General features: G+C 39.2%; 4 protein-coding genes across 5 annotated transcripts in view; 2 read left to right on the plus strand and 2 right to left on the minus strand.

Moving 5' to 3' along the window:
* Window positions 1-1,944: 1,944 nt before the first annotated feature.
* On the minus strand, window positions 1,945-5,542 carry LOC122396880 (arginine-glutamic acid dipeptide repeats protein-like). Its single transcript, XM_043395611.1, has 5 exons — window positions 5,325-5,542; window positions 3,921-4,144; window positions 2,655-2,999; window positions 2,506-2,586; window positions 1,945-2,421 (listed from the first exon to the last, which is right to left on the minus strand). The coding sequence occupies exons 2-5, from the start codon at window positions 3,993-3,995 to the stop codon at window positions 2,134-2,136; spliced, it is 789 nt and encodes a 262-aa protein (XP_043251546.1). The 5' UTR covers window positions 3,996-4,144; window positions 5,325-5,542; the 3' UTR covers window positions 1,945-2,133.
* Window positions 5,543-9,058: 3,516 nt separating this feature from the next.
* The window catches only part of LOC122396877 (zinc finger CCCH domain-containing protein 14), an 87,704-nt gene continuing 72,718 nt past the window's right edge, over window positions 9,059-24,044 (minus strand). The window contains exons 1-6 of one of the 2 annotated variants that reach the window (XM_043395606.1): window positions 13,596-13,765; window positions 11,192-13,067; window positions 10,949-11,109; window positions 10,542-10,839; window positions 10,336-10,465; window positions 9,059-10,262 (exon numbers count right to left, since the gene is read on the minus strand). In XM_043395606.1, the coding sequence (XP_043251541.1) occupies window positions 10,037-10,262; window positions 10,336-10,465; window positions 10,542-10,839; window positions 10,949-11,109; window positions 11,192-13,067; window positions 13,596-13,634 (2,730 nt within the window). In that variant the 5' untranslated portion in view covers window positions 13,635-13,765 and the 3' untranslated portion in view covers window positions 9,059-10,036. Of the gene's footprint in view, window positions 10,263-10,335; window positions 10,466-10,541; window positions 10,840-10,948; window positions 11,110-11,191; window positions 13,068-13,595; window positions 13,766-24,044 lie in introns of those variants that run through there. The other variant, XM_043395608.1, reaches the window with a different exon arrangement.
* On the plus strand, window positions 14,974-16,564 carry LOC122396975 (estradiol 17-beta-dehydrogenase 11-like). The gene is made up of 5 exons (XM_043395773.1): window positions 14,974-15,153; window positions 15,295-15,432; window positions 15,490-15,684; window positions 16,221-16,350; window positions 16,443-16,564. Exons 1-5 carry the CDS (start codon window positions 14,974-14,976, stop codon window positions 16,562-16,564), a joined length of 765 nt encoding a protein of 254 aa, XP_043251708.1.
* Window positions 18,358-24,044, plus strand: part of LOC122396876 (A disintegrin and metalloproteinase with thrombospondin motifs gon-1-like) — a 91,316-nt gene continuing 85,629 nt past the window's right edge. Inside the window, exon 1 of the mRNA XM_043395605.1 lies at window positions 18,358-18,845. The gene's annotated coding sequence lies outside the window, so the exon portion shown is untranslated. The remainder of the gene's footprint in view (window positions 18,846-24,044) is intronic.

Here is a 24,044-nt window from a genome sequence, read left to right on the forward strand (position 1 = left end):
TGGAACGTTCGATTCAAAGAAGTTTCCAGGACACGAAATTTATGGAGAATGAAATCATTGTTGATATTTGTGCCTGACGATTACTCCTGCGTAGCTCACCGGTCTACCCCAAGAGTTGGGTGAAATTTTATTCGACAGATAACCAATAAAACGAACCTATAGCAATTTACTCGTGACCCTCATTCGATCGAGCAGCCCAATTACCATCTGTTCGTCGCGAAGATTTATTTTTCACCCAACGAGAATGAATAATAATTTTTATTTAAATAAGAATCTTGCCCATCTCTTGTCCATCCTGACTTTCGATGGGGATTGCAAGTGCTTCGTGTAAACAAGAACTCCAATCGTTTATCGAAATATTGTTAAAATGCTTGGTTAACCCTTCGCCTTCGTGAGTGTCTTTTAATTAATTTAGATTTACGAGAGTCAAAGAACGAGTCTATAACTTCGAATTGGCCTGTTTAAAATGGATATCATGAACATCGTGATACGACTTGTTTGCTCGAAGTCCAAGTCGAGCAATGGAGGCTGATATTATGCTTACAGCCTTCGCCGTGCACATTGTCTTCTGCTGAATGAGACAAGCTCGCCTGCCTTTCTCCACGCTGAACAAACAGCTGAAGACAAAGGCAGTCTTTGCGTTGCAAAGCTTTTGTTTGTCGCAGTCTGAGCGTGGTCTAAAACGCCAGCGGATACCTCCGCATAGATGCTTGAATGGCCATCAATGCCCATCATTCTGATCTCGGACATTTAAATGGGCACTAGCCTACGTAATTCTCTCTATATCTATATATATCAAGCCGCCATCAACGCCAGGTTTGTAAGGGGGTAGTTCGTTATTTCCAACGCTAGAGGGCGCTCATTTTTTTCGACCTGAAACCCTCTGGTGTTAAAACGCCCAAGTTTGTCGTCAAATAGTTCGTCATGAGCGCCATGATATAGATATACACTGAATTAGGTATTATATTTTCGCGTTTGGGATAAGGGGCAAAGTAAAGGGACAATTAAGTAGGCATAAATGCATAGTAAAAAGCTTTAGGCACTGTTTATTAATTAGATTGACGTACATGTAGTCTTAAATTAATGTGTATTATGCCTAACGCGATGTGAAGCCATGTACTTGCTAAAAGAGTATATTATAAGAGTATATTACAATACAGACGCAACAATATTGGGTTTATAATTATGTACTCTGTATTTGAACATGTTCTTTCCGTCAGTACAATCGGTGCTTATTATTACATATTCTAAACAGTAAAGGAAATATGTAGAATCATATTAACTACATATTGCACAATGAATATTGTATAAGGAACATTAAACCTACTCGGGGCTCTCTGCTAACCCGCACACGTGTTGTATTGGGGGTAACAACGGAACAATAGCAACACTCGTTGCTTCTTCCCAACACTCTGCACGCTGCATGGTAGCAGAGGCCCGCCACGTTATCGTTCCCCACTCCCCGAAAATGGGACTTAGTTTTCTAGCTACATTGGTCGCAATGGCGTCGATCCAAATGATCGTCAGCGAACGGGGGGTAGGTGGTCTACATGACCTCTGTGTACCAAGGGAAATTGTACAAACCGACATAAACTGAACTCTCGATAACAATTGTACAATTGATAAAGAACAACGATCCTCTGAACCCAGAAGAAATGTAGCATTATTGATAGTGACATTGCAGTTGTCCAATTCTTATTAACACATTACCGACCGATAGCCTATTAATCGACTTTTTTACCGGCCAACACTTACCGACCGATAGCGTATTAATAAACTTTTTTACCGACCAACGCTTACCGACCGATAGCCGATTAATCAACCGCTACCGGCCGGTAAAGTGTTAACAATTGTACAATTGATAAAGAACAACGATCCTCTGAACCCAGAGGAAATGTACCATTATTGATAGTGACATTGCAGTTGTCCAATCCTTATTAACAATTGTACGATTGCTAAAGAACAACGATCCTCTGAACCCAGAGGAAATGTACCATTATTGATAGTGGCATTGCAATTGTCAAATTTTTATTAAGAAGCACATGGGTACCCGTGTATTTAGATGTACGCGAAATAGGAACCTCTATTAAATATTGACTGGAAGACGGGTGTTACCCCTATCTGTAACTCGCGTCATCGAATCACGAGCGAGTTTCGTTTTCTCTTCGTGACGAAGCTCGAGCTTCTGGTGGACTTTGCAAGGTCCAGGAACTGGCTCTCCTCGGTCTTGCGGAGGGAGGACATCCTGGAGGCGGCGGTCGCGCTGCGTGTGACGATTCTCGGGGTCGATAGTTCACCGAAAATACAGCCAATTGACGGTACGCGTCGCTTGGTCGTCGGGCGACGTCGACGTCGGTAGTTCCTCAGCTGCTTCGCCGACTCTGACCATTTCCATGCATAATAGAAGTCCACGATATCCTTCTGCAAAATTGTTGATAGTTCCAAATTTCACACAGTTAATCTTTGAAACTTAAATCTACTTTGTTCAAATGGCCTAAAACTTACGGTGTCCTTCCGGGGCAGTAGATCCTTCTGGATCTTCGCAAAGTTCTTTCCGTGTCTGACGATCCCTTGGATGAACAGTTCCTGGAAAATAGCACCGTGTAATAATTTCATAATTTTGTTGGGTAGAGGAATATATGGTGTAGGCTTACGATTTCTTCGCTGGTCCATCTCGCTACCAGTTTTCGTGGCAACTCTTTCGTGAGGACGGTCTTCAGGGCGACTTCCGGTATATATTCCGAGTCGTGTAGGATGTCGGTGATGTATTGTTCCGCGTAACCGGTGCAGGAGTTCTCCATGGCTTCTCGATTGGAGATACCATGTTTTTCTTGGACGAACGTGAGAACGGAACGAGCCATGAAGACGTAAAGTGGAACCCATTCGTTCACCTCCTCCCTCGGGCTCCAGATCTTCTCCTCTGGGAAGTCTCTGTAATCGACGTCCAGATTGATCTGTCCTCGACACTCTGGGATATCGGCGATCCCCTTCAAATACCTCTGAGGATCAAAAAAAATACATTCACCGTGATTTTCTTGATCGAAGACGAGTCCTCTGTCTCTGGTTCCTTAAAAAAATATTTACGAGGGTCGTCTGAAAAGTCTTGATCATTCTGGTAGAATGGTACATGCTTTGACAAGTATCTGTGAAAATTTCAGCAATTTTGTACGCTCAGTTGTTGTTTGCCAGTCGGTGTCAGTATTTTTTTAAAGATAGACCAGCTCACACTTTGGTGGTCGCCAAAAATTCACGAATTGCATTTCAAATTGATTGTCCACGCATTGTGTTCACCAGATCTGACCCCAAGCGATATTTTTCTCTTAAAATATCGCTTGGAGAACAGAGATCTCTATCGAACGAGATCATCGCGAACGTCAATGCCTTTGCAGGGCAAGACTACTATTTAGAAGGGTTGAAAGTGTTACATTGACTTAAGAGAAGACTATGTTGAAAAATAAAGCTATATTCAACCAGAAAAATGTTGGATGACCAACACGACCAAACAAACACCACTCCGTCACCTCGCAAACATTACACATCCAAAACATCCTAGTACAGATTTCTAATCCTTACTCATCCTGAACCTCGTACCCTTCCTGAGTCACACTATCCCTTGATCATCGTCCCTACCCCTACCCATCTCTACCAATAACTTATAAACGCCTGCAATACCGAAAAACAGACAGAAAGAGTCTAGTCTTCAGTCGACGTAATAGTTGTACGAGTTTCTTCTCTTCAATAAAGTGTTGGAATCCAACAAAAATACTTGTTTCTATATTAAACTCGAAGCTTTTAAAACAACCCTCGTATACGTATCCTAGTCGCTGATGAGAACGATGGCTCGTTGCTAGAGAAACACTCTAAAGTCTGTAAAAGCTAGAAATATGCCCATTTGATTATTAAAAAATTGACTGACAAACCTCGTTCGTGATTTCAGGCTCGTAGCCCATGGTGCAGCTCAAAGTGACCTTTCCTTCAGCCTCGTGAACGCCCATTAAGCCTTTTTCCAGGTGTGGACGATGCTTCCAAGGCAGGGGGCCCCCGTATGATCAGGTTAATCTTCGTGCCAGGTTTATATGACCCGCAACAACCACCCTTCAGAAAGAGGGTAGTCAATTCCCTCTCGCTTTCTCTCTCTAAGGACCTTTTGCAAGAAAGGTACATCATTGGTCACTTTCCGGAAACCACGCCTTCGAAATGGTTTCACTTCCTTTACGATTATCGTGCAATTTCTACGGAATTCAGATTCCAACGCCTGCAGAATTCTCTCTATTTTCGAACTGTAGAAATCGATCTAGGTGTCCCAATTAATAGAGTAGAACTACACGATAATTTCGTAAATTCGTGATTATTGTTTACTGTTGCATGCAGTCAATAATAATACAGATTAATATTATAAAAATTCTGTACGAATCTAAAGATCGATCTACGTGTTCCAATTAATAGAGTAGAACTGCACGATAACGAATAAACGAGTAAAAAATATCTTCGTGACTTGATGCTTACTCTTGCATGCAGTCAATAATACTAATAAAACTACAAATTTATATTATAAAAATTCTTGTACGAATCTAAAAATCGATCTACGTGTCCCAATTAATAGAGTAGAACTGCACGATAATTTCGTAAATTCGTGATTTGATGTTTACTGTTGCATGCAGTCAATAATAATACAGATTTATATTATAAAAATTCTGTACGAATCTAAAGATCGATCTACGTGTTCCAATTAATAGAGTAGAACTGCACGATAACGAATAAACGAGTAAAATATCTCCGTGACCTGATGCTTACTCTTATATGCAGTTAATAATACTAATAATACTACAGATTTATATTATAAAAATTCTGTACAAATCTAGAGATTGATCTACGTATTCTAATCAATAGATTCGTACAGAATTTTAATTATATAAATCTGTAGTATTATTCTTGAGTGCATGCAACAGTGAGCATCAAGTCGCGAAGATATTTTACTCGATTACTCGTTATCGTGCACTTCTTTATAGATTATATCGATGATCCGCGATTCCACGTGCACCATCTGCTTAGAACTCGATGATCTTTGTTGCAATTATCAGTTACTAGATTCTCAGATTATTTATAATCATGATAAAGTCTTCTACTTCCATTCTATCATCATTTGCATGCTTCGAGAATGATAGAACATTTGTGAATTATCATATTCTATATTAATTTAGCGTAGATCTTTAACGTTTCTTCATAAAATGAACTCCATTAGAGATTTTAATTTTCAGAGGCTCTGCAAGATATTCAACTTGGATAAACCTTTATAAATAGTTATATTCTCGCGAAATACTCACCCTTCTGAGGAAGATGGACGCCAGATGAAGCGAGAACCCCGTACCGAAATCTCGCTGAGACGCGAAGTCACGTACTCCAAAGAAATAATAAATTTCGATCGAAATGACGAACAGAACCGCGATCTTTTGTCGTAAATTTCGCTGATCTTTCAATTCCTCCGCGAAGAGATCCGAAGTTTCTTTCGGGACGCGGCACGCAATGTCGAAACTGAAAATCGCGTACGTGAGAGCAATTTCACCGTGATTCGCCTAACCACACGAGTCCCAGAAGAAAACTAAACGGAACAACGGAGAGCTCTGACGAGAGGCACCGTGTCAATTCGTGAGATAAGATAAGCACAGAGGATACGTCGTCCACAATGACCCGAGGATTTTCTGAAATTTCCTTATGGGGCTCATGGGAGTTACTCGATCAAATAACTCCCATCGAACTGTACCAAATCTTTCCCCTTTTCGCGGAAAATCCAATTTTCTTCCAATGGTATTTAAAAGACTATTTTTACTATCTAATGTTTATGCTTGTACAGATAACGCTGCTTCAGAAATTATTGAAAGCTCGATGATCGAACGATAGCGCATTATACAAGACTGAATCTTCCCTTTCGCGTTTTAGTTTACAGATTACATCGACTAATTTAAGTACAATTTTTAATTTGTCGCAGGTTGCTTTGGGAAGTAATTTTGTGAGGTGAAAGAACACACCAATTATTAACGTAAGGAAATAATAATTCCCTATTTCAGCTTACACAAAATTACTCTTGGAAGTAACCGTTTAATTACCACTATTATCATTATAGGTGTACGAAGCTGGTGTCTTTTCTTTATATATCTACTGTTTACATTTATACAGATACTGGTGCTTGGAACAAGTACAAAAGAATTTGGCGATCGAACGAGGGTATGTTTTAATGAACTAGAGGGTTACAGGAATATACGTGTTAAAATTAGGACGAGAATCTCGATAACTTAAGGCTCCTAAACGCTTAAAGACTAGACGATAAAAATAAAGCCAAAGGTGGTTCTATTTCATTTTTCTTTTCTTTCTCCGTACTGTTTCCTTTGTTTTCGTGAATCGTTATCGCGAAAGGTTTCGAGCCCTCCAGATGAGTCACGGTGTTTGTACAAAGATCGTTTTCATTTTCGACGTTCTGCGAACCGACCATGTCACCGCACGAAAATAATACTGTAGACTGCAGTATAAGGAACGCTCGCTATTACGTGGTAAACAGTTACTGAAACGTGCACAGAAATCCCTCTTGCATCACTGACGCAGCTCTCGGATATAAACGCACGAGTACGGATCAAATTATCAAAATGGATCTCTTCATAAATTTCAACAGCCTTTTTAAATAGGATCAAGGGGTAAGACCACTGTAAAAACCTGAAATAATATTCCAGAATGTTATTAACAAATATATAAAATTTGTATCTGGAAAAAGACAAGAAATTTTCTCTTAATCTACACGAGTATAGCTAGAGAAATACGAAATTTTAACATTATTTATTGACAAATGATTGCCCCATTTTTTTTACAAAATTGAACTTTCCACTTCAAATGCTCGCCAATCACACAAAAATTAATGTTTCAAAAATCCCCTACGTATTTCTCTAATTATACTCCTGTAGATCGAGAGAAAATTTTTTGTTTTTTTTCCAGATACAAATTAGCGAAAATTCAGGTTTTTGCAGTGGTCTTGCTCCTTAAAAACAAACAGAGATTTTCCGAAACAGTCTTCGATAAATTGTTTTCCAGTTTCTTGGACTCTTTTCGCTCTTTTCGCTGGAGTTTTCCGAGAACTCGTTGTGCACCTGAAATACACGATGATGTAGGTCAGTTATTGTTGCACAGGTAAAGGAAAGGTCGGCTTCGTTAGGCACGAAGCACACAGGCGCAGTGTGGGTTACAGACACACGTGAATGCGTTGTAAATACAAGTTTATCGTGGCAAATTGTCTACGTACACGCGTATACAAGGATCACGGGCAAAGTGCAAACTTACAAGCCGAGACGCATTCGTTGCGAAACTCATCTTTACAAAAATTTCTACCGTGTGGACGATAATGAATGTAAAAATGAGGTTGCCTTTACAGCCGTTAATACATTTATATAAAACGAAATATATATATACTTAACGAAATTTAATCGAGTACGAAAATGTACAGCTAATTAAATTAGGACGGTCCACGAGTTCTTTCGTTTTGCCTATCATTTTTTATGGACTTTTCTAATCGATTAAATTCATTCCATTAATTAATAATACAAACTCATTATATTATACAAAGTGTTCGGCAACGTAGGGAAAAATTTTAATGGGAGATTCTAGGGGCCAAAATAAGACGAAAATCAAGAATAGCAATTTGTTGATCGAGGCTTCGTTAAAAAGTTATTAACAATTGAATTAAAAGATTTGAAATCGTTCTGGAAAAATTATTTTCGGATGAGGGGGTCAATTATAATCATTTTTGGTGAATAGACATACCTCCTAAATCCTACCCACTTTCTAGAAAAAAATTCAAGAAGATATGAAATTTTTGGCAAAAAAAAAAATTTTTCAAATCGTTTTGGAAAAATTATTTTCGGTTGCGGGGGTCAATTACAAGCATTTTTTATGAATACACATACCTCCGAAATCCTACGTATTTTCGAGATAAAAATTCAGTACGAACGGAACTTTATATGTTAATAACTTTTTAACGAAGCCTCCATCAACAAATTGCTATTCTTGATTTTCGTCTTATTTTGGCCCCTAGAATCTCCCGTTAAAATTTTTCCCTACGATGTCGAACACCTTATATATTTTTTAATGTAATATGTCGACGTCGAACTATCTTTATTCATTGTAATTTGCGATGTAATTTTCAATGAAAAAGAAAATAACGAAAACTGATGGGCCATCCTAGCTGTAATCGGTGTATCGATCGAAAGTAGGAAGCATTTTGTTCGTGTAAACGAGAACGAAATAATAGATTATATTGTACAGTCGATTACGAAACGATCGACGTTTGGTACGGGCTGCAGCATGGACAATCAAAGTGAATGATTTTTTTTTCCTTTAAATTTACAGACACAATCGTGTATTTATAGTCGTTTATACAGGATTTATATCTTTATAATACCCAACGGACCGGACGCGTTAATTAGCGTTTCGAATGGATAATAAAAGTACCTGTTTCTTTATTTCGTGCCACGTTCGCGTGCAACATAAATTATAAATCAGTGTAAGTGCTTTTCGATTGAAAATGAAATCATTACGATGATTATTGCACAGCCATCAAGTAATAAATAGAGCTCGTAATAATTTCGAGTGCACGTGAAACAGTTTCCCTTTTTTATTATGCAAGATACAACGCATCCGACTCGGTATCGTTCGATAAATCGAGTACGTGTCTTTTTCACCATTCGACGTATCATTTGTATTATTTGTCAAACGTGTATGTATTAACGTCGAGTATTTCATGAAACGTGTACACCGAGTGAAACGAACAGGATTCGCAGTCCATTCGACTGGACGTCGCGAATGGTAAAAGATAAAGCTACAGTGCTAAATGTTGATCGTTACTCAACAAGTGCAAGCCGTGTCACGATATCGGTACACGTCCGTTCGCGTGTACCGATATACGATATTATAACCAATATATAATACAGGTTAAGAGAGAACAGACTGTCGAGAATTCCTCCGAAGTTCGGGATCGAAAGAATACCCGTTTGTCCTCCCACGAGAAGAAGACACAGCTTCTTTACATCCCCACTCTTGCTGCAGCCCGCTGATTGGCTGTCACCGTACTTCGTCACCGTTTTCGACCAATACCTGTGAGTCAGCGGACTGCAACAGGAGGTGGAGATCTAAACACGACGAGTTTTCTTCTCGTGGAAGAATGGTACTTTCTGTACAAACTAGAACATCGCTTTTCCATCTGGACAGGGATATCATCGCAAACAATTTTCACATTATGAATAAATCGTACACAAAATACATGTCCGGTCAGATAAAACTTGTCACGGTTACCCTACTTCTCGGTAATACGTAGCGACAACACGATACAAAGCTTCGGGGATAATTAAAACATTTAATAAATTCCTGAGTGAAAAAATGAGAGTTTTCGAGTATGCGTCCCAGCGCAATTGGCAGTATTGATCTACTGATACATTTCTAGAAATCTCGTTATCACTTTTAAGGGGGTACGACATTACGACAGGCTAAAAAATAAGTCATTTTCCATCGTAACACGAAAAAAAATTAAAATAGCGCACATCAATTTGGTAAAACACAGACCTATACGACTTTATTACGATACATAACAGAACAAACGAAACATAATCTCAACTCGGTTGTCTTTAAAGTGTGAAAATATTTACTACAATTATTATAGTTTGATATGCCATTTTGTAGACACATCGCTTCAACTTGATACAACCATTATTTGCGTCATAGTTTTGTTACTAATTAGCTCGCGTTTCTCATTAGCCCAGACGGAGCGACTCTACGTGATTGGGTATACCGTTTTGGACAAAACTTGTACGATTTCGAGGGAGACAAATGGACAAATACTTGACATAAAAATGATCAAAAGCTACCGTGTTCTGTAGTAACCCCTTAAATCTCGCTTTGTTGAAAACGGAATGTTCAGATCGTGATTGTATCCCTGTCCAATATTTTGGTTGACCTAACGCTAGAGGGAGGGGGAATTTGTATATCTGTACAATGTTGTGGCTCAGTCTCGTCTGCGCCATGTGAATTTCGCTCTTTGACTCGTCGTTTCGACGGCCACTGGCGGCGGATGTGAATACGGGCAAGCCGGTTTGGTGCAGAACGGATGATACTTGCACTGTTGAGCGGGATGTGAAAACACGCATCCCAACTTGGTGCACGATAAGCCGAATTTGCATTTCGGGTGTTTGTAAGCGCACTTGTCTCCGAATTTACACGCAGGAAACGCACTGCAACGAAAACAAAATAATTAAACGACTGCGATACGGGGGCGGTATTAAATCTATCGGATAAATAAACAACCTGCACATAACGAGCGGATGAAGATACGCGCACTTATTTCCTAACGTACAATTTGGCCAATATCTACACTTCTCCTTCGACTTGTCTATAACTGTTACTGCATTTTCGGTTAATGGCTTCTTGTCTAAACCTGTAGGAGTAATAAATACAAATACATCGAATTCTCATATTGTGTTTTTAATAAACGATGTAACCACGTTACTTACGTTTGGTTAATATTGGATTCGCTGGTATCGTGCTGGACTTGGCGTCCGCTGGGCTGGGCGAATGAGATCTGTTATACACAATAGGACTTAATTTTCTTCTCTTTCTCGGTACCTCCTCGGTAGTCTTCTCGACATTCTCGGTGTTACAATTTTCGTTATTCTCTTCCGCTCTTTCTTTTCCACTCGCGTCCTCCTCATCTTCCATTTCGGTTACTTGAAAAACAGATGTTTCTGACTCATTCTGAGCATACACATCATTCTGTGTTGTTAAAAGCACAAGTTCATCGTCTTCATTTACCTTCAAATACGATTTATAAAAGTAGTATCAAACGATAACTAATTGAATTGGTAAAGAAAGTCAAGAAATGTGCATCGGATCGAATTTAGAGGGCGTTGCTAATAGCTACCTCCATTTCCAAACGTTCGTCGTCATCGGACGCCGTTTTCTCCTTCGTAAGATTATTATTGTATCCGTTCAGTGTGACCAAAAATTTCTGGTTGTCGTCGCTCCTTTGAAACAATGACATTACAACCCCCATGTGTTCGTCGGTAACCGATTGATGTACATCTAGAAACCGTACAATATTAAATTAATTATATAAACAAATTCCAGGCGTAAATACATTTTTATGCCCTGAAAACGTACTTACAAGACTTCGATTTTGTTTCCGTAACATCCGTATTCAATTCAACTTGTATCTTCTCCATGACGAATCTCTTGTTGGAATTAAGGTGAACCGATAAATTTTGACCCACGTCTCGAACGGCAGCAGGTTTAAGACGTTTCAACGTTTGTTTTTTATCCAACAAACACGGTTCCGGATTCTTTTGCGTAACGACAGACTGGTTGGCCTCCGCGACAGCTCTCAACAGAAGCGACTGTGTAGCACGTTTTTGCGTAGGCTGTAGCGGTTTCAAAGGTCTTGGTGTTACGATTACTTTGCTGGGTATCTTAGTATCATCGATATCTTCCGCGTCGCTGGACTCTTTGCTCGTTTTATCCAACAATTTTAATCGTTTTCTTTCAGTCTTGATCGGCGCGGATTTATTTACAGCTATTATGTGGGATTTGATAGGTCCGGAATTTCCCGCGGTTTGCTCGACATCGTCCAATTCTTCTTCCGCGCCCAGATTCAAATAATCGTCATCCTCGCTGCTCTGGGATCGTCTGATCGCCGAATTGAAACCAGCCTTAATGCTTACCGACCTAAAATTATTCTTTAATGGTCCCAATCTATTTTTTATGTTTTTATTGTTACTTAAGGTATCACGATCCTGCTCTAGAAGTTTGCTCTTAAACTCCGGCGGTTCTTTACTCCCTAATTGCTTTTGCAATTTATTGATACTCGCAATCCCTAAACGATCTTTAATCGTGCCCGTCGTTTTCTCTATCGATTTTGATTTTAAATTAACATTCACCTTCTCTCTTAACTCTATACTTTTAGGTACTTTCTCCACTTTGGAATTGCATAATCGAATCTTAATATCGCCAGCCTTGTCCAATTCATTATGTTTCAATTCAGTTTCACGGTTTCTCTTAATACGTTCGTCCATATCGAAGTTTCGTCCTTTCTGAAAGTTATTGTTGCGAGTATTATCGAAACGATGCTTCTCGACGCGCTTCTCGTTCTGTTTGTAACGACTCTCGTTGTCCGTTTTTTCTCTGTGAACTTCGAATTTCTTTCTAGGTGATGTTATACCAAGGCGAGTTTTAACAGAAACAACAGAGGTAACCTTTGGTTTATTAACGCAAGACTTCAATTTCTTTGTACCGTCCTCTGTTGCCGTTTCTTCCTCCCCTTCGATCTTTGATCGTTTTATTTCAATTTGTTTCTTCTCTAAATTATCACGATAATTATTTGACGTTTCCAATGGCCTTTTTAGACTTCTAGACAATGTATTATCCACTTCTGATTCGACATGAGACTCTCCAGATTTAATGTTGGAAGTTTCAAAGACGGATATATCCTTAGGTGTATTTCCATTTTGATTATCATTTGATTGCATTCTTCTTGTCAAAGACTGTTGAGGAACACTATGATTTATCCCGCTGTCCAATTTATTCTCATGATTTGCACTCTTTGCGGACTTATCTATAATTTTAATTGGAACTGTGTCCAACTTCTGAATAGACACAGACGGTTTCATGCTTTGTTTATTGACAGACTTGTCATCCTTTACACTTTTATTAGAAGGCTTGTCTATAGCTGGAATAATGACCTGATCGTCCAAGAAGGAGGTTGTAGATGATTTTTTCTTCTTCCTTTCCTCTTCCTGCTTAACAACAACCGTAGGCACAAATTCTCTCAATGATTTCTTCTTTGCTACAGTGACCTTCTGTAACTTTTTCAATACTTGATCGTGCAACCAATCGACGAACGGTGTTGTACAGCTTTCCAAAAACAGATTCAGATCATCGTGCATTTGCTGGCGAGATTTTTTATTTACAACCATTACTAAAATATAATCTGGTAACTCTTCATCGTATCGTACTCCTAATTCTAGTAGTTTAGCACGAATGGCGCTCTGAAAGAATAATAACAAATATATTAACAAACTATGATGTGAGACATAGTAAAGCTGACTGGTATGGATGAATTACACGACATATTTTTAATTCTACACAGGTCGACTAACAATTAAATACCACGTAACTCGCGTTATCGAACTGCAAAGTTTAAACTGCAAAAAAAAAAGAACCGACAGACCTAATATTTTCGTTATTTATTCAATTTTACAATATCCCGTACACTATCCCTTCGATCTCCCACGACAATTACGGTTGCATAGTGTTCGTGCGCGAAGTTATTACAGAACTAATCGAACGATGCACCGAACGTTACCCTTGCATTTTAAAATAAAAACGATTACAGAAATGTTGAGAGTAATGTCTAAAACCGGGCAAGAATGATAATGAACGAGTGCATGGATATTAAAACGTGATAATCCTACAATGTTCCTCATTCGAAACTGTTAAACACGACTAGGTGCTTAGGAAAGGTCTACGTTAGTGGCTAGGAAAGTCCAGTTAGAAGATCGGACGTTCTTACTTACACGCAATTGATTCGTAACTTCTATGCCGCGTATGTCCATGGCTGACGATCACATTTAACGGGACGATCGTACGGAAGAAGTGAACGATTGTCGAATCAAAAAATCGACGATATTATCACGGATATTAAGGAATAAAAACATCCTCTGCCACGAAGGATCAGAATGCCTCCTTTCCACTGAACGAGCATTTTACATAGACGGGAAACCTTATACCGTCTACTTGTTCGTAGTAAAAAAACAAGCATAAATGCACTCCGGAAACGAAACTTTTATTCCGACAGTCCGCTATCTTTGATTCATAGAGAAATAACATAATTACATTGATTAAACTATCCTCGTTTCGAGTATATTTATGAATCAATGCAGTTATTAGGTTTTACGAAGTTAGTAGTAGTAGTTTATGATTTTTCAAAACCAACATACTTTGAGATTGAAAATTAATAAATTAAAAAGAGAGTCCACTCTTTGCCAGTATCGTGCACGCTGTAGCATTTTTCAATAAGTGTATTTTTATAATATGAACGAAACAGAAGAAGTAATTGTTGCAGAAATTAATTATTAATGATTTTCCTCGACATGTTTCGTGATAACCGTATCAATTTGTTATGACGAACTAAATATATGGCATTGTAGTATAAAGTATGGGTCGGACTTTATTTTTTAAAAGGATATAGCCGAATATTTTTGCAGGTAAAAGACATAGTGTTTAAACAGTGATCTAATAGCGATCACTGCTGGCCACTTCTGTACATTGCTGACAACTGCTGACGCATGAAAGCCACTACGATCAGAATTGATCATTGCTGACAACTACTGATAACTAGTGATAATTATTGAACCCTGCTAAGTACTTCTGGTTTCTATTAGCCTCTGCTGATTTCTATAGACCTTTCACCTAATGTATTTTTTCATTAACTTTTTTCATTGACTCAGAAATAAATTTTAATCCTTTCCATAGTCAACTCACATTTATGCAAAACTACAGCTGTTTGCCTATCAATACTAATTCAGTGAATAATTTCTCAACCATCCATGAGAAGAGAACGCTAAAATCACCTCCGAATTTTCAGGTCCGAAATTCAATAAGGCAAAAGCACAGACGCGGTATACCATTTTTCGACAAGCTTGGACGTTCTATGGTAGATGGCGATGCAGTCCTTGTCCGGAAGTGCATTCAAATGCAATTTATTATTTAATTAAGTTTTGGCCTAGGTTTACTAATTATACCGATGTATATAGTCTCAAATTAATTACCTATAAACGATGTAGAACCCATCACGTCCAAGAAGTTCATTTCGTATGAATAAAATCGAAACAAAAGAATAACATAGTCACCGTTCGTCGTAACGATCAATCAAGCAATTAGTTATTTTACAAGATGGAAGTGTCAAAAATATTCAGAATAGAAATGATAAGGGATGTAATCAGGTCGACTCATTTGTATTTGCTCTATGAGCTCTTCCTGTTGTCGATGAAGATCACCGCCGCCATGTTGGTTGCAGCTGTTAGGATGGTGATACCCCCTAAACCAAAGAATCTGTTGGGAGAGACTGTGCTGGTAAATGTGGATAAAATTAAGAATGCAATCTAGATTTTATTTTTGGGGTTAAAATAAAAATTTTTGCTGTACCAAGAAGCTTAGAAATCGCTGCAGTATACTGTTGACCCTTCACTATCATTCGCGATATCTTTCCGTCAGATTACCGGTGCTGGGCACGGAATTGGTAGAGAGTTGGCCATACAATTAGGTAATCTGGGCTGCACGATCATTTGCTGGGATACAGACAACCATGAGCTCGAATCGACGATGAACGCCGTGTATAACAATGGCGGAAAAGTAAGAGAAGATGTCGAGAAACGAAGAGTAATTCCATTATAATATTGAACTTCCTAGGCTTACGGGTTTAACGTCGACGTGTCTGATAGGGAGGCGGTATCCAGGACCATAGACAGAATGGAACAAAAGCGTATACCAGATGTATCGATCCTGATTAACAATGCTGCCGTGTTATATTATAGTTCTTTCTTTTACGGGTCTTTAAATGATATCATGCCGACGTTCAATGTAAATGTTCTTTCTCAAGTCTGGGTATGATAATCTAGCAGATACGAACGTGAATTGAAATTTAGAATTACCAGAAAGTATATTTTTTATGTTTACTTGTACAAGTGCTTGCTTTTGGTCATACTTTTAAAATTTTGATAAGAAATGATGAAACGATGAAAACAGAGGAGAGACGCACACTTGGGGGACGGGGGGATTTTTGTATTATAATTTTAAATCGCTAAGGAAAAGGAACTTTATGACATCGACGAGTTACTTTGCTAACTGCACATGTCTACTGCGTGTCTAGACTACTAGAATATCGATGCGTGTCTTTGAATTGTTATTCCTCGTCCTGTAACCAACACTTACGTAAGTGTCCGACACGCTTTAAAATGTTTAACTCGTTACATTTGACCCCAAGTGTGTTCTGGATAGAAAACGCACGAAAGAGGCAACTTGTCGTTAGTTTAAAGAATTTACGTTCCCGTTTATCTTTCTCTATTTTCTGAGGGTCAAAAAATAACTTTTAACCCTGAATCTGTAATCTGTAAATCTGTTTATAAAAATGTTCGTCTCAGACGATCGATGGTTTCATCCGAACCATGATAAGGAGAAAGAAAGGGCATATAGTGAGCATAAACAGCATGTGCGGGATTTACGGGTTGTCTGGAAAAGTCTCGTATTGCGTTTCGAAGTTTGCAGCCAGAGGTATGAGAATTCTTGCTATTTTCTCGACGTTCGCCAAATAAACCAAAATCTTAAATACAGTTTTAAAAATGTCTGAACGTTCTCGTTGGCAGGATTAATGGATGGGCTTCGCGATGAGTTTCGTCAGGATCCTCGGTCTGCTTGTATACAATTCACGACTATTTATCCATTTTACGTAGACACCGGACTAGCTAAAGATCCAGAGTACAGGTGAATGGTCCTCCATTTTGAATTACAAATCGAAGTTTTAAGACATTTTATTTAAATCTTAGAAACGGTATCATGGACTTAGCTTTTCTTATAGATTTCCATACATATTTCAAGTAGTATCGCCCGAGTACGCAGCGAAGGAAATAATAAAAGCGATAAGAAGAAATTATACCGAGTACGCCATACCTAGATGCCTTCTTACTTTAAGCGCCATTCTTAGGTCAGAATCAGTCATTGCAAGTAACCTAAATATATATTTAAAAAATATAAATAACGGGGTATGTGGCTTAACATAGGGTTGCACGGAGTTAATTGAAAACGTACTGTTCGTTATTACGATCGTGATTTACCACTTTGGAGTCATTCTTACTTTCAGAATTGTTCCTGGGAGCGTAATGACGTTGATTCTAGATTTCTTGTCGGGCGCGGAAAAGAAATGGAAGAAACGAAATAATTAGTTGCATAAGGTGTCATTATATCGTATTAGTTTGGTGTATTGATGTTAGGTTTTAAGTGAAATTAAATAAAACATTCTTTCAAGAGGTTGGATTACGATCTGAACTTTCTAATTGCAAAGCTAAATTTTTACCGTATCGAAGTCGCGACTGAAATTTACGTGGATCTTGAACCCCAGATCGTCTGATCGAGAAATATCGTTTAAGAATATCGCGTGAACAGCGCTTCAAAGCATTCATGTGACTAGTACATACTAGTAACGAGGTCGTAAAACTGTTCCGAATGATTAGCTGCGCAAACTTCGCGGCGTGCAACTTCCATGTTCATATTACAACAGTGGTGACAGGATATCCTCAACCACGCACCTGTTCGAGGACGAAAAAAATTCGGGGATAAAGATGATTTCTGTACACTTATCGCATAAAGAACAAGGCCTTTCATTATACAGAACGCTGATAATATTCTGAATGCAGGAGAAACAGAACTATGCAGGTGCATAGTCTTCGAAATATCACGTTCAACGCTCCACGTTGCGGATCAATGGCGGATCTATCATCGAAACTAAATCTATCGTGAAAATATCCTTATTCCTGGGTCATATGCTTTTACATACGCGCACTTCTTTTCTCAAACGATCGTATCGATATATGAGATTCAAGGGACATGTTATAAAAAGTAACATAATAAAGAAAATTTCAATTTTTTTCAGCTTGTTGATGGAATTTTTTCTTCCAAAAAATTTATAATCCATTGTATGCCAATTTAAAATTTCCAAGATACGTTTTGGAAGGCATGTACTGTCCAGAGACCTAATGTAAAATAAAATTTATATATATATATATATATTTTTATATATAATACAATTTTTCCTTTTTGCTGATGGAGTTCTATCTTCCAGAAGCTTTTTAGAAGTTTTAGAAGATACATACAGTCCAGAGAGACGATATATAATATAAAATTTTAATTTTTCCATATTACTGATGAAGCTCCTGCCTTCAAAAAATTTATAATTTATTACATATCGATATAAAGTTCACAGGACGTGTTTTAGAAGGTGGATACAGTCCAGAGAGACGAAGTATAATATGAAATTTCAATTTTCTCGTCATGCTGAACTCCCCCCCACTAAAAAACTGTCCCCCACCGTTGGTGATTTTGGTTCCAGCGAATGCAACTTTAATCGAATACCGATTTAGACGAAATCTGATCTCGTATACCGCCCAATTCTGTTGGTAGCCAGTCGTTGCGGCGGAGGCGTCGGTGTTGGTGAAGTTCGGTGTCCGTGGTCGATACCAGAGATCCATTCGCCTCCGCGTCGCGTTCAGTCGGTGCGTGCTAGCGGCTCGGTTCGGTCGTGCTCACTTTTGCGTCTCCATTCCGTCGTCGCCCCATGATCCCGCCGCCCTGTTTTGCGATTCACGACGCGCTCTCGTACCCCGATCCATACACGCGATCGTCGATCGTACCGTCGCGGGTCACCGGCGGCCCGGCAGCGGCGATCCACGATAGATCGTCGTTCGATCACGCGGCAGGTGGCACGACAGAGGAACACGTGGACCAGCGAACGCGATTCGACCGTACGAGTGACAGCGATCACGGTGTGCCACGGCGCGGGTTCCGTTTCGTGATAGAAACGGGGCATTCGTCGCACGAGAACGCCAAGTGTACGCGGTTACGAGATCGCTACGGTATCGGGATGTAATCTCGACCGAAGAGCGGGAAAAAAAGTTTCGCGACAACTGGTTCCGCGGAGGATGTGCTACGGTCGGTTCGCCGGTAACGTGACAAGTTCTACGACTTCTTGAATGGTCCAGGGATCCGTGACAACCGTGAGTACATTGTACTCCCGCGTCCACCATCCACGAGAACCCCTTCGCGAGCCTAATTTAGAATTTAAAATATCGATATGGAAGCACTCGTGTACCCTCCGCGATTACGATTTCGCAACTTCCTCCTTATGGTCTCAAACTTTGTCGAACCAAAGTTGTAGATTAAGAAATGGATCTTCTAAAAGTTAGACACACCAGCACGGCTGTTGATCTCTCGATCCGTTGTTGGTGAATAATGACTGTCGGAGCAGTTTCGTCATCGACTTATCAGCATTCTAGTTTCTAGCGAAACAATAAAAATTTGCCCTAAATCTTGAATTTCAACACTAGCGGACTGTCTAACTAGAATTTAATATATTTAAATATTTTAGTATCAAGCTCCTCTCAAAGCTAGAGAAATATTAAAAGATTTTAATAAATTCAAGTTTCACGAACCTTAAATTGAGTCGAGGGAACAAGAAAAATTGTTCTAAATAAATATAATAATCTAAAGTTTAACATTGTTTGAACGATAAATTACAGTAGACTAAGTAAATAAATGAATTAAATTTTATCTTGAAGTCCCTCTCGAAGATTAAACTTTGACGCTTCGTTAAAGTTTGCCAAACCTTTTATGTCCATTTAACGTTATAGAAAACTATTGTTATTTGACAGTATATTTTTGCCTGCTTTTGGCGAAGTGCTGTTGTATCCAACAGTTCGCGACGATTTAAGAACGGCTGCTCGGAAACGGCGCGAAAAGAAGTCTAGATACCGGGGCTTCGTTATCGCGCAGCGACCTTATGTAATATATATACATATTTCATTTATTTTTAGCCCGCGAGGCTAGGTGTAGACAATCGTGAATCTTCTTTCTACCATTGACATTGACAATCGCGCGGTGTATCGCGATACCGGCGGAAATATAACGGCGTTGCGCTCGCCGCTTCTTCCTGTGGACTTCGTTATGCATATATTGATCAAATTAATCAGAGTGTTTGCGAAATTAAACGGTGAACGAACTGTCGCCGCTCGCTCCAGCATTTACAATCGATATACGAAATTAAAAAAAGTATCGAATATTTCAGATTTATTTAAAAAACGCACCGAGCGATTTTCTGCCGGCGCGCGTGCAAACAGCGGAGAACTTTTTGTTCGAATGTACCGGCGATATAAAAATAAGGAAACTCTTTCATCGAAGAGTTAACAGAAACATCAGATATTTTAGTCTAGTTTAACCAAACCTGACGTTCCTTTAGTTTTTTCTTTAAATTCCGTGCCCCGGTCCACGAGTTGTCTGTCGTGTTCCTCAAAGGAGAGGTCAACGATAATGTGAAATGCGAAAAGCAGATAGCCATTTATCGCCCATCGACTATAAATTTAACGTTTGGCGCCGTTCGAATCGTTCCCCGCGATACAAGAACTAAATTCTTACGAACCGAATAAAACGATCGGTTCGTCGATGGGGATCAAAGGTGTTTAAATCCACTGGATGATCCAAATTCCGATTCTCAAGTGGGCGAAGATCATTACATTTCTTTGTGTAACCATTATTATCTCGTTTCTTGTTGAGAAGAGGCGTTTAATTTTTAACGAACAAATTTTCATTTGTCACTGATAACGGATCAAATGAGCCGTCTCTATGATCTCTAAATCGCAATTAGCGACGTATCCTTGAACTTTCCGGTCCCGAATTTACGTTAATGCCTGTTCCATAATGCACAGCTAATTTCGTTCCCCCCGTACGATAATTTTTAATTATAATAGTTATTTTATCTGCAAACGAATTTATTTCGACTGCGTTTAATCGACCGATTAGCAGACACGAAATTAATACGGTGTTATTAATAGAATCCGTTTCAAAATTTTCATTTCGTACCGAAACTCGGAACCGGCCGTGAAAACGCAAAATCACAGTCGTCTTTCGTGCATCCGCGAACAGGTTATTTCGCAAAAATTATTATTCCGTCCAGCGGTGTATTAAATTCGAAGAATCTTTCCTGCCTGTTTGTAAGTTATTAACATTTTCGTGTATCGACGCCTGGACACTGGCAAATAAAGGTTAAACGGGCTTCGTGGTTTTTTTAATCTCGAATTCGATTCGGAACAATTCAACAAGTCTTGCGCTCGCGAATGTTTACAATTAATGTGCGAAATATCTTCCGCGAGACGTACGGTGTACAAAAATATGCGAGATATGTCACGGAATATTGCATTTTTAAACGTTGCAGCTTCGTGCGTTTTTTTCGCTGAACGTTTCGGGGAAACGATTCGTGTGAAAATAAAAATAATTGTACGTGGAAAAGGAGACGCGTTCCTTAAAAGACGTCGTGTGCGTGTTCATTGATTTTGTTCCTGTAAAGTTCGTATCGATCTAAATAATTTTCGTCGGATTATTAATACAATGCACGCGTGAAAAATTACAGAGATATGATACTTGTGATATTGATTGCCAGACGCGTCTGACAATAGACAATCCGTTTCCCCTTGCGCTTCGCTTCTTCCTCGTATTCCAGAGCTTCGCTGCACATAAATCAACCATCGAATAAAGAAAGATAATTATCTTTATTCCTAGTTCGAAAACCAGTTATTAGCATTCAACGAATACCGATTAAACGAATTTATTTTACGGTTATAGAGACTTTTTTCCATTCCGTGAAATTTATATCCCGCCACTCCGAGCCAAGTTTCTAAACCCGCGAAAGGTCAATGGCAAGTCCTCGTCTCCGGCGGTATTTTTATTCGAAAATTCCGGATAACATACATTTCGAACGACCTTGACGTTTGCATATCGCTCGCTTGTAAATTACTTTTAATTAAAAATTTATGAACACTCGGCCAATATTTATATACGCACTGCAGATACCATTAGCGTGTTTCGTGCTGTTATTTCGTCGAGCCGTTTAAAGTTAAGGTGATTGATACTTTTATTTCCTTGGGAAATGAGAAATAAGGTAGAAAAGATTGGTAAAAATTACGCGATACGGGTATATCGTTTATAGAAACTGGTCAGACTTGCTCGGGGCGATTAAAAACTAGTTAAAACTGAAGCAAATCGGGAATAATAAGACATTCTAATAGAGTAAGAGTTGCTCTCTTATTATCTCAATTAACTTTTATTAAATCACACTTCTATCGGGCAATTTCTCACAGTCTTTCCTCTTTCTTTCTTCGTTTACTTTATTCGTCTGCATTTTCTTAAGTTCTTAGACAATTTTAATAAAATAACGTATGAATAAGAAAGAGAGAACTATTGTTTCTAAACCATTTTGATTTCCATTTAATTTGCACCTGGTTTCGTTCGATAAGTCACGGTAGCTGGCGCGTAATTGTCGTTTCTGCTTCGCGGCGACTGAGAAATGAAACGCACGCCAAGAACGGATCGTCGTCAGGTGATATTAACGAATTCAAAACGGACACGTTCGGATCTAAGATCGGCGACGAGTGTCACGTTACTTCGCAATGCTTCGGAATGCAAAATTAAACGACCAACGCGCTAGTCTCGTTGCTTACGAAGGCTTTTCTCTATCTCTCTCTTTCTCTGGTCGCGTATGGACGAAAGTCGAGATGCGTAGAGGAAAGCTGGAGGCGCTTGCGGTGCACAAATTCGAAACCGCACGTCGGTGCATTTTCAGCCAAAATTTCGTCGATACTCCTCGCTCGAACCGACCGTCAGAAGTACGAACACCGTCGAAAGGAACAGTTTGATATTTTTAATAACGGGAGAATACGCGATATTTAATTGGAAAAAAGTAAATTTCTGCTTCGAACAAAAATCGTTTCTGGTTGAATAATCTCTGGCCCAATGCAGCGCGGATAAATCGAAATTAATATCCTCGAATTAAAACTCGTCATCGTTAACGGTAATAAATTCACCGGGCACAGAAGCACGACGCAGGTAATGCAAATTAACAGATGCGTTAAATTACGAATAATTGCCTAGCTGACAGATACTGCCGCGGCGAAGTGTATCGGTGGTAAATTTTGAGAAACGCTTCCTCATGTAAATTCGGGAATATATTTCGCGCGCATCGAGTGCCATCAAGGTTTCCGCCAATGGAGAAAGTGGTATACATCGCAACGAGTACCTTAACGACGTCTCCCGTCGCTAATTCCATACGTCAAAATATTTTTTATATCGTGGAAAACACTTTCCATTCGAATGATTTACGATCGTGTACGTAACGAGGAAAAATGATTGATCTCGCGGTAAAAACGAGTGCAAGTAATATTTAAAAAGACAGCTCGATCTGCTGTCTTAACAAATTCGATTCCATTTCGTTAAAAAAATTCATACGGTCACTTGAAATACGGATGAATGTGTTCACAAAGTTTGAAGTCGATGGGCGCAATGGGATTTTAAAAATTAATCAAGAAAGTCTAGATTTACCCGTTTAATTACCGATCGAAGAATTTAATAAAAAGAGAGGATCGAAAATAGAAGGCGAGGTGCGCCAAATTTGGTATTCGTAGGATGTTTTATTCCGCGAATATCAATTGGATTTCGACAAACGCGTGGCCACGAAACTATGCATCGGCACGTTGGCGAGCGACAGAAATTCGCAGACAAAGATTGATCGATCGATGGATCGGACTAGGAAAGGTACGCGACAAGAATAGTTTGACCCAGACCTTAAGTGACTGCGAGGTCAGCAGCCGACGTCGAGCACCGCTTTTATATTTCACTCGGCAACGTCGAAGAAGCCGCAGACTCACATTGCGCCTCTATAATGTTCCTCTCTAGCTTTCATTACCACTGCGCTTATATCGCTTGGCGATACTGCCAACCGGGGAATAGTGCTCACTATGTTGCACGCGAACCGCAAAAGTACAAGTCGTTAAACTCTTCGATTTTCTGCTTTGATAGTTCGCAACTGGCCAGGGTCTGTACGTATGAAAATCTCCTTTCTTTGCCACACCAATCGAGATCAACGTTCCACTTCCAACAATTTTGGCAAATTTACGAACTCGGAATCTCTACAATTCTGTATTACTCCTGGGGATCAATTTTTAACGATCTCCTTAGAAACTTTAAATTAATATTTCTCTGAAATTGCTTCGATGATTGTTCGAAGTTTGTGGAGCCCCCAAGACAACGAAGGTGTGGACCGTGTCACATCTGAACGATGTAATATATTTCAATAACTGTTCTCGTCGACGACCCGGAATTGCAACACCAGCCTAAAGGCTAACAGCAATTAACGTTAAGTGCTAAGTTCA

Source organism: Colletes gigas, unplaced genomic scaffold (genome assembly GCF_013123115.1).
Source record: "Colletes gigas isolate AHSC1104 unplaced genomic scaffold, ASM1312311v1 Colletes_gigas_Sc00008, whole genome shotgun sequence".
In the NCBI taxonomy this organism is placed as follows: Eukaryota; Metazoa; Arthropoda; class Insecta; order Hymenoptera; family Colletidae; genus Colletes; species Colletes gigas.

Coding starts and splice junctions, on each gene's coding strand:
- LOC122396880 (XM_043395611.1), bottom strand. CDS start 3,995: ATGGGCGTTCACGAGGCTGAAGGAAAGGTCACTTTGAGCTGCACCATG. Junction 3,000..3,920: donor AGCCTGAAATCACGAACGAG/GTTTGTCAGTCA, acceptor TTTGATCCTCAG/AGGTATTTGAAGGGGATCGC. Junction 2,587..2,654: donor GATGGACCAGCGAAGAAATC/GTAAGCCTACAC, acceptor GCTATTTTCCAG/GAACTGTTCATCCAAGGGAT.
- LOC122396975 (XM_043395773.1), top strand. CDS start 14,974: ATGGAAGTGTCAAAAATATTCAGAATAGAAATGATAAGGGATGTAATC. Junction 15,433..15,489: donor TGTATAACAATGGCGGAAAA/GTAAGAGAAGAT, acceptor TGAACTTCCTAG/GCTTACGGGTTTAACGTCGA. Junction 16,351..16,442: donor TTCGAAGTTTGCAGCCAGAG/GTATGAGAATTC, acceptor TCTCGTTGGCAG/GATTAATGGATGGGCTTCGC.